The sequence below is a fragment of the Cottoperca gobio genome, chromosome 3 (genome assembly GCF_900634415.1).
Source record: "Cottoperca gobio chromosome 3, fCotGob3.1, whole genome shotgun sequence".
Lineage (NCBI taxonomy): Eukaryota > Metazoa > Chordata > Actinopteri > Perciformes > Bovichtidae > Cottoperca > Cottoperca gobio.
In genome coordinates, this window is record NC_041357.1 from 6,119,505 (window position 1) to 6,130,345 (window position 10,841).

Below are 10,841 nucleotides of genomic sequence, written 5' to 3' on the forward strand. Positions count from 1 at the left end.
GTTAACCACAGACCTTATTTCAGACATCTAACCAAAAAACATTTTAAAAAACCTCTCTGTCTCTCTCTCTCTCTGTCTCTCTCTCTCTCTCTCTCTCAAGTTGGAGCGCTAAGTTGTACCTGACTCCTAGCAACAGCGTATTACTGACGGCCATCGCACTGATCGGAGTGTGCGTCTTCATCCTCGTCATTATTGGCATCCTCCACTGGCAAGAGAAGGTCAGGACACACACACACACACACACACACACACACACACACACACACACACACACACACACACAATGGTGCAGTTAACGTTGGCCTCTTCCTGGTGATTTACTGCTTTAGAGTGTAACTGTGAGTGTGTGTAAAGAGTGAGAGCAGATTGGTCACAACCAGCAGCAGATGGGTCTCACTGTCCCTGTCCTGTAGTCCTCTCACCTCCCACTGAGACACACATACACACTCTCTTTCTCTTCTTCTATCTGTCTGTCCCTCTCTCCCTGGGCAACAACCTGGAAGGACGTTCAGCTGTAATTGCCTGCTTCTGTCCTTTAAGCATGGCAGATCTGCTGTTCATAATTGCCATAAATACGCCCTCCAGGGAGTTGATGCATGTTTTCAAGTGTTTTGTGCTTCTTCCCTGTCCCGTCTTTGCGTCAGTCACACACACACTCGCAGAAAAATGTACCCTGAGATATCATGGTCGAGGTCACACGGACACAAACATTATTTAACAATCATTCTCATAAATTGACTTTTTTTGGGAGTTTCTTTTGGATTGCTTCCCTTTTTCATCTACACTGTGGTAATGCTGTCTGCTGGGCTGAGCAGTGCAGTAAGTTGCTGGCATCTTCTCCAAGCCATCTGCCGCACAAGTGTGTGCGTTTAATGTGTGCCTGTATCTGTGCATGGTTACACACACAGACACGCTCTAATTGCCCTCTTTTTGGGATACGTGGGCGCGAGCATCAGCTTTATCTGAACCGACGCTGCATATATTTTTTTTAAATCACGGCTGGTGCCTGAACTGTGCGTATACATGCACCAAGCAGGCTCAGGTGGACGTGTGTGTGTGTGTGTGTGTGTGTGTGTGTGTGTGTGTGTGTGTGTGTGTGTTGTGTACTATGAAATCAAGTCTGTCAGGCAGGATGGTGGGTTTGAAGCCATAAAGAAGCAATGTATTTGGCTTTGACCAGTCATAGTCATCAGAACATGTCTGCCTTGTTCACTACTTCCCCAAAAAAGATGGAAAACAGGACTAAAGGTTTAAATCACAGCCGAAGCCGATTCAGAATGCTTTGTTGTTGCTATTCAACAAAAAACCTGCTATAGTCGCTGAATTTTACTCTGACTTTAAAGGCACAATGAGTAGGATTTTCCTAAAGAAAAACAATGTATAGACTCATACAGTGGTGGGCCGTCAGGGCCAGCAAGGCCTTCTCTGCTGGCCTAAACATCATCAGAATATACATTTAATTTTGATATATTTTTTATATTTTAAATTATTCCCCATAGTCTATTCTCTTCATTTCATAGCTTTCCTCTTGGTTGCGCTGCTTCCAGCCTCAGATCGAGATTTGGAGGTCTGGCCTTTATGTTAGAGCTTTTATCCAATCATATTTCAGCCATGATGTGTTGCCATGATCCAAGAAATCTGCCCTGAGGCCTTCAGAATCAACAGTGTGGGCGCCTGTAGCTTAAAGTGAACAGAGACAAAACTGTGGCCAATCAATCAGATTTCGAGTTGGGGACACCGGGGCCAGCTAGCAGGCGTACGATAATGTCAGCACGTCCACGTCTTTTGATTGGATACGCACTATTGAGAGGCAGAGCTATGCAGAGCTAGCAAACTGAACTTGAACGAGCTAATTTGTGTAGATTTCTAAAAGCTGTTTTTTCAACCCACAATGGCTGAAGGAGGAGAAGAGATCGATTTAGTCGCAGATATAATTACAATGCCATTTTCAAGACGAACTTTTCAAGAAAAGATAGACATCGTGAGAAGAGAACGGCCAACCCCGACGCTAGCGACCCTATCACAGCCGGGAAAAGGGTTTGTCCGCCACTTTCAAATCACTAACTACAAGCTGTACCCCCGGTTCACAGCCTCCGAGAGGCACTGCACATTGTACTGCTGGGAATGCCTGCTATTTACAACTAAATGTTTCGTAAATATTAATATAACTCTGTTGTTAAGGTGATGCAACGCGTGGCGTTTCTGTCTAAATGTATAGTTTCTAGAGCCATGGTGTCATCATGATGGTATTAAGAGGTGGAATAATTCAGGTAGGACTGTGTAGGACATCACTGAAGGCCTAGGTGTGAAATGCACGGCCCGCCACTGGACTCATACAAATATAATCCATCGCAATCATCACTTATGGTAGAAATGTGTGGCGGTGTGTGTTTCCTCTCCCTGTATTTTCGTATTTTTCTGTGTTCAGCACGTTTCTGGCTGTCAACCACTATAAAAACGTAGCGGAGAATTTCCAAACACAATTGCTCATGCTGTGAGTCTCATGCCCATCAAAATTACAGAAGTTTGGCAACTCTTGTTGTCTGTGGGACTTTCACACCTGTATATTGGACTCTTGAAAAAACTTGATCCCAACAACTTTGTTTAAAATAATTATATAAAAAACAACCAATCACATATACCAGTAGTACATGGACATACAGTACATAGCAGCCACTTGAGTTTTCACACACAGATGGGTCTGGTATATGGTGGAAGGTCTATCACATCAACTGGTAGAGGCCAGGGCTGTGCTATGGATACGGGTGACATCATATTTGATCAATAAACCGGAGAAGTGCATCAAAGTACATGGGGAGGTATTTACCAAAACTGTCCCTGTGCTGTGTGTAAGTGTGGCAAAGTGCTACATGTACGCATTGGTGTCTAAAAGACATAAAAGCTCAAATAAAAAGTGAATATATATATATATATATAAAAGCACATAAATAAGGGATTTGGAAATATTTTAGAACTTAATAAAAGACGATTTTAAGAAATTTATTGAAAAAAAAATACCGTACTCATCTCAGCCATCCATCCATCCATCCATCGTCTACCGCTTATCCGGGATCGGGTCGCGGGGGCAGCAGCTCCAGTAAGGAACCCCAATCTTCCCTTCTCCGGGCCACATCCTCCAGCTCCGACTGGGGGATCCTGAGGCGTTCCCAGGCCAGTGAGGAGATATAATCTCTCCACCGAGTCCTGGGTCTTCTCCGGGGTCTCCTCCCAGCTGGACGTGCCTGGAAAACCTCCCTAGGGAGGCGCCCAGGTGGCATCCTTACTAGATGCCCGAACCACCTCAACTGGCTCCTTTCAATGTAAAGGAGCAGTGGCTCTACTCTGAGTCTCTCACGGATGGCTGAGCTTCTCACCCTATCTCTAAGGGAGACGCCAGCCACCCGTCTGAGAAAACCCATTTCGGCCGCTTGTACCCGTGATCTCGTTCTTTCGGTCATGACCCAGTCTTCATGACCATAGGTGAGGGTAGGAACGAAGATCGACCGGTATATTGAGAGCTTTGCCTTCTGGCTCAGCTCTCTTTTTGTCACAACGGTGCGGTAAAGTGACTGTAATACCGCCCCCGCTGCTCCGATTCTCCGGCCAATCTCTTGCTCCATCGTCCCCTCACTCATGAACAAGACCCCGAGGTACTTGAACTCCTTCACTTGGGGTAATGGCTCATTCCCTACCCGGAGTAGGCAATCCACCGGTTTCCTGCTGAGAGCCATGGCCTCAGATTTAGAGGTGCTGACCCTCATCCCAACCGCTGCACACTTGGCTGCGAACCGATCCAGTGACTGTTGAAGGTCACAGACCGATGATGCCATAAGGATCACATCATCTGTAAAGAGCAGTGATGAGATCCTCAGGTCACCGAACTGCAACCCCTCTCCTCCACGACTACGCCTCGTAAAGAGTTGGTCTGTTGTTCCACGACCAGGACGGAATCCGCATTGTTCCTCTTCAATCAGAGGTTCGACTACCGGCCGAACCCTCCTTTCCAGTACCTTGGAGTAGACTTTACCAGGGAGGCTGAGAAGTGTGATACACAATGTGCACACACTCTCTGGTCCCCTTTTTTAAATAGGGGAACCACCACCCCGGTCTGCCAACCCCTAGGCACTGTCCCAGACTTCCACGCAATGTTGACAGGCGTGTCAACCAAGACAGCCCCTCAACACCCAAAGCCTTCAGCATTTCTGGACGGATCTCATCAACCCCTGCGGCTTTGCCACTGTGGAGTTGTTTGACTACCTCAGTGACTTCCATCAGGGAAATTGACGATGATCCCCCATCAGCTTCCAGCTCTGCCTCTACCATAGAGGGCGTGTTAGTCGGATTCAGGAGTTCCTCAAAGTGCTCCTTCCACCGGCCGATAATCTTCTCAGTTGAAGTCAGAAGGGTCCCACCCTTGCTCTACACAGCTTGGATGGTTCCTCGCTTCCCCCTCCTGAGGTGCCGGATGGTTTTCCAGAAGCACCTTGGTGCCGACCGAAAGTCCTTCTCCATAGCTTCTCCGAACTTCTCCCACACCCGCTGCTTTGCCTCTGACACAGCAGAAGCTGCCGCCCTTCTAGTCCTTTGATACCCTGCAACTGTTTCCGGAGTCCTCCCGGATAACATAACCCGGAAGGACTCCTTCTTCAGTCGGACGGCTTCCCTGACCACCGGGGTCCACCACGGTGTTCGAGGGTTACCGCCCCTTGAGGCACCTAAGACCTTGAGACCACAGCTCATCACCGCAGCTTCAGCAATAGAGGTTTTGAACATCGCCCACTCAGGTTCAACGCCCCCAACCTCCACAGGGATGTTTGAAAAACTCCGCTGGAGGTGTGAGTTAAAGATCCCCAGGACAGGGGCTTCCTCCAGACGTTCCCAGTTCACCCGCACTACCCGTTTGGGTTTACCAGGTCTGTCCAGAGTCTTCCCCCACCCCTTGATCCAACTCACTACCAGATGGTGATCAGTCGACAGCTCCGCCCCTCTCTTCACCCGAGTGTCCAAAACATGCGGCCTCAGATCAGATGATACGATTACAAAATCGATCATTGACCTTTGGCCTAAGGTGCTCTGGTACCACGTGCACTTATGAGCATCCTTATGTTCGAACATGGTGTTTGTTATGGCCATTCCATGACTAGCACAGAAGTCCAACAACAAACGACCGTTCGGGTTTAGATCAGGGAGGCCCTTCCTCCCAATCACGCCTCTCCAGGTGTCTCCATCGTTTCCCACGTGTGCGTTGAAGTCTCCCAGCAAGGAGTCCCCTACTGGAGCCCCCTGCAGGGCTCCATTTAGGGTCTCCAAGAAGGCCGAATACTCAGAACTGCGGTTTGGGGCATAGGCACAAACAACAGTCAGAGTTTTCCCCCCCATAACCCGAAGGCGTAGGGAGGCGACCCTCTCGTCCACTGGGGTAAACTCCAATGTAGCTCAGGCGGGGGCTAGTGAGTATCCCCACCCCGGCCCGACGCCTCACACCTTGGGAAACTCCGGAGAAGAATAGAGTCCAACCCCTATCCAGGAGTACGGTTCCAGAGCCAAGACTGCGTGGAGGTAAGCCCCACCAGATCCAACTGGTAGCAATCCACCTCCCGCACTAGTTCCGGCTCCTTCCCCCACAGAGAGGTGACGTTCCACGTCTCCAGAGCCAGCCTCTGCTGCCCGGGTCTGGTCCGTCGAGGTGTGACAGCGCACCCGACCCCAGCGGTTTTTCCCATGAGTGGTGGGCCCACAGGATGGATGGATGGGAGGCACCACGTAACTTCTTCGGGCTGTGCCCGACCGGGCTCCGTGGCAAACCCGGCCACCAGGCGCTCACTGTCGGGCCCTCCCTCTGGGCCTGACTCCAGACGGGGGCCCCGAGCTTCCTCCGGGCAGGGTCTCTCCTTTCCTTTCCCTTTCTTTCATGAAGACGTTTTTGAACCATTCTTAGTCTGGCCCCTCGCCTGAGACCAATTTGCCTTGGGAGAACCTACCAGGAGCACTAGGCTCCAGACAACACAGGTTCATAGGGACACACAAACCTCTCCACCACGATAAGGTGATGGTTCCCAGAGAGGTCATCTCAGCCTCCTTGGGAAAAAACTACTTTTGAGATAATAATTTAAAACAAATTCCAAAGGACTTTTGAGCTGAGCTTAATCAAGTTTATGCCTGTGAAGAGTTTTTGAATTATTCCTTGTGATGTTCCACCTATCCATATGTTACTTACACTCGCTTAACGCTTTATAACAATAATCAGAACACATTATAATATAACACATTATAAAGCATTTTATAATGTGTTATAAGGTCAGTATACAAATGATTCATAATTGCTGTTCCCTCCCTGACATTTGTTTTACAGGGATCATAGTGTATCATTATTCCCATAGTTTTATGTTCTTTGTCTGAGGTATAGGAAGATATAAATGCATTACAAGCATGTATTATATCTGCATTATAAGTCACTATAGGTGCTTATTGTTTACATTAAGTAAAGTGAAAAATATGTTATTAATTATAAAATGTCAATGTGTTACAATAATGGTAATAATGTTTAGCATGTAATATAATCCATGATGCTGTTCTCATTGGTCCAGACTTGTGACACTGGCACTTTATTAACACTGTTGAAAGCTTTGTCTTCTCTGTACTTCAGCTCAGTGTTCACACAGACAGCTTTTGAAAACACAGCACATTTGATTTTATTTGGGATCCTCGGCTGGCTAACTGAAAGACGCACATCTGGCCCGACGGGCTAATGTGGTGCAACCTTCTGCACCATCACGGGATTTGAGATTGAGGGTGAATCCTGTACACCAGTCGCTAACATCCTCTCTGATATCTCATCTTCTCCCACCTCTTTTATGGCAGAGCATCCAGTAAGGTCAGGGCGAGCCTGCTGATTGACATTTGGCATTTCTGCATGTTTGCGCTGCCGCCTCTGGTATTTGCTCTTCTAATAACAAAGTCAGGTAGAGGGCAGAAGCACGACAAGGCAAGGCAAAGATGTGCTGTACTGCCTAACAAGCTAACGGGGCTTTTACACAACTCCCGTGAACTTCTGTGAAATCCAATATTAGCTTAAGGGCTATTAAACAGAAATATCCATATTAATATAAGTTAAAAAGGAACAGAGTATTTAATGTTTTTATTTTTGAAATGTAATGAAGCTGAATGCAATCATCTCCTCACCAAAGATTCATCCTCTTCATGCAGGTCATGTAGGCCTAATTTAATTGGTTGACATTGGAGCCCAGTGAGACTACACCGTACCTCACAGTAGCTTTCCACCTGCTTCCAGACGCACCACTGTGTCATTAAAACCTTTAGATGGACACAAATCAATGCTCTGCTGCTTAATCATGAGTAAGGCCTCAGGGTGACAATTCGGTGGTATCCCATGGACGGTCAATTAGACCAGGCTTCCACAGCAGCACAGCCCTGTGGCTCTTTATCCAAAGGAAAGAACATCACTTCAATCCATCTGCTCCTTACTAATACGTTGGCCCTAAAAAAAGCCACAAAAAAAGCACAACATCAATCATTATGAGGCGCTGGTATCTTAGAAGATAGATTAAGGCTTTATTACAAAACTGACGGGATAAAAAAATGCAGTAAATGTATTGCTGCCCAACCTTCTCCAGAAGTGTGTGTGTGTGTGTGTGTGTGTGTGTGTGTGTGTGTGTGTGTGTGTGTGTGTGTGTGTGTGTGTGTGTGTGTGTGTGTGTGTGTGTGTGTGTGTGTGTGTGTGTGTGTGTGTGTGTGTGAGAGATTATGTTCTGTTCTACCTGCTGCACCTAATTGAATGTTAAAGGTTAACTTCTTAATGCTTGCTATATGTTTGGTTGCTCATATGTGATAATTAGACTACAGAGTTCACGATATTGTATCTCTTGCTCATTCCCAAATGCCTTTTTTTTTTTTTTTAAACAATTAATTAGTAGTTGTTGTTACCAGCAAAAGGGACTTAATACTCTTCCAGTGGATCCATTTAATGAAGCTATTTAATAAGCTGTTTAATCAGTGCATATGTGACGGTTGGCCTGGCCTAACACAACGGACTGGCATATTGCAGCTTGCCCACACATTTTGGCTGTTTTGAGGTTTATGAATAATACAGTGTACTCCCATGCACATACACACAGCTGTACACACCAGTGTACATTTTTACACATGATTTTGAGTGTTATATTGGTCTAGTCTTGTCAAAATTGTAGTTAGTTTTACTCAAATGTAAGTCATTTGATTAGTATTAGGTTTAGTCTAGCTTTTAATAAGTGAACATTTTCTCATTTTTGTCTTTCAAAAATTCACAAAATGTTGGATAAATGAATGCACAAGTGTTCCCTACATGATGAGGGAAGATTTAGATAGTTGACGTCAACTTTAATCCTGCGCAAACATAACAATGACTTTATATTCAAAGTCTTTGATCATGTTCAATAAATGATTTAGTTTTAATCCCACTGATTGTGAAACATCCATTTTGTCCGTGACTGTGTGTGTTTCTGTGTGTGTGTGTGTGTGTGTGTGTTCAGAAAGCTGACGATCGAGAGAAGAGACAAGAAGCCCATCGTTTCCATTTCGATGCCATGTGAAGGAAGAGGACTGCGTCATTGGAGAACATCCTCTCCTGTCCTCCTCCACCTACACCCCCCCCCCCCCCCCCCTCCTCCTACTCCTTCCCCCTTCACACACACACACATGTTCACTCAGTCTCTTTTCAAGATCCAATAAATGGATCCTCATTTGCCCCAAAACGTATCTTTTTGATATTTTTCAGACCCTTAGTCATATGTGAAATATTTATGTTCCGTGTCATTTATTCATTCCAGCGATGGAGACGCAGAGAAATCCTAACGGGGATCTCTCAGGAGGATAAAGCAGGGATTTCTTTGGACTGGCTGTTGTCAGCAGCGTGATCATCAGTGTCGTTATTAGAGTATCATTTGACTGAATATGGCACATATTTCTGTTTAAATACCCAACAAGTGACTCCAATATTGCAAGCTGTTTATTCACTGGAAGGGAAGCACCTCTGGCACCGAGGGTTCAAATATGTCAGGTTACGTAAAATCCATTTGCGTGTTACTGTACATTGTCTTTGTCTAGTTTATTTACCGCCTTCTTTTTCTTTTGACTGAGATATAATAAAAAAAATCTTCAGATTTCATTACCTGTGAAATTAAACTGAATTGTATTCTGTGATATCAATCTCAGAAGTGCCACCGCGGCAGCAACTGGTGCAAAGTGAACAAAAAAAACAGACACATGCAATGTCATGATCCTGTGGAACATTTCTTCTGATACCAATCCCAGCTGAAGATTATGAATTGTCGTCAGAAATTCATCTTTTTCTCAGTTTATTGTATCACAGTGCATCATGGGAGTGCCAAAAAAGAGTTTCTATGTTGCATCCTGCACCGATCTATTGCATCCAGTCTCAGCAAATAGTAAAAATAAAAAGGTTTTGAAGTTTTTGAATGTTCAACTGCTGAATAACACACAGTTTACTCCAGCTTGTTTCAAGTTGTACTTTTAATTTTCCTTGTCTTTTAAAGTTAATCGGGCCAAGCGCTTTGGTGTGTTCAGATATTTATTTCACAAGAATGAGCTCATGCTGTTGTGATTTGCACTTTTTAAACTACTATGATTAACTGCAGGTTTTGTAATTTATTTTGTTTTGCCGATTTGATTTGCAAATGAATGTTGTAGCTACTAAATGTGTTTACTTACTGAGGTTGAGAATAAAGGTTTCTCCTGCTTAAATCTACTCTGGGTTGCTTCATTTGTGTATTTATAGACTTCATGTCCTTTTCATTTTGCACTCTATTTAAATCTGCTCCTGAAATAGGTCCCAAACCCATATTTCACCTTTCTAGCTACATCTTTTGTTTATTTTGTAGTCGGGAACCTAGAGGGAAATTTACAATAAATAAATAATCTTTATAAGTTCTCATTATCTTAATGTGTAGTGAGTTAAAACAGCAGTTTCCAGAGGACTCCTGCAGGCTTCTTTGAGCACCCCTCTGAGGCCCAGCAGGCACCCCACTTCAGGAGCCACCCTGCTAAATAATGCACGGAGAGAGTAAACATTTCCTGCATGGCAAATGAAAGTAAGATAGTCTCCATCTTGGTAGCCTTAAAGCAGACCACAAGTGGGCTAACATATTGATATTGATAGGCAATAGCTGCCTGTGTGTGTGTTTGCTGGGAGGGAGACAGAGAGAGCGAGGGGGACTTAAAGCAAGGAGGAGGTGGTGCACGCTACACGCTGTGTGAAGCTGAACAGAGAGAGTCAGAACAAAACCGGAAATGAGGTGTATTAGTCTCCAAAATAAAGGCATGAAAACGAAAAAGTAGAAAACACTAGTGTTGAAATGCACAGAAGACTTTTGTCCCTAAACTCCAGGCTCATAACTAAAACTTTAAAATCATACAGGTAGAAGAAACAGTGATTTGTTGAAAATGTTCCATTTGCTTAATTATAATCAAGCAGCATCTAGGGATCCTGCTGTTCTGTAATTATAGAATCTAGACACTAATACACAACATAAAGCGATGAAAGCGGTGACCACGTATATTTATTACATTAAATTGGACATCTTGCCTTTGGTTTAGGGGATAGATGCTGGTTTATATTACAGGGTGCCAGTCAGTCCGCTTATTAAAGTACATTTCTACAAGAATTGTAACACTGGTTCGTCATCTGGAAGGTGTTAGATTTTATCTCTCAGAGCTACTGGACACGATAGAAAAATCAAGAACAATATTGTACACAATTTGAAAAATCTTGATTTGCCACAACACTAGGCTAAACACAATGTCGCTAGAAAATACTGTATTTTTCT

At 44.7% G+C, this 10,841-nt stretch overlaps 1 protein-coding gene across 1 annotated transcript in view; it reads left to right on the plus strand.

The window, feature by feature from the left end:
* LOC115026041 (T-cell immunomodulatory protein-like) overlaps positions 1-9,763 on the plus strand; it is a 36,633-nt gene extending 26,870 nt beyond the window's left edge. Inside the window, exons 4-5 of the mRNA XM_029458607.1 lie at positions 101-218; positions 8,529-9,763. Coding sequence (XP_029314467.1) covers positions 101-218; positions 8,529-8,588 — 178 coding nt within the window. The 3' untranslated portion in view covers positions 8,589-9,763. The remainder of the gene's footprint in view (positions 1-100; positions 219-8,528) is intronic.
* Positions 9,764-10,841: the final 1,078 nt, after the last annotated feature.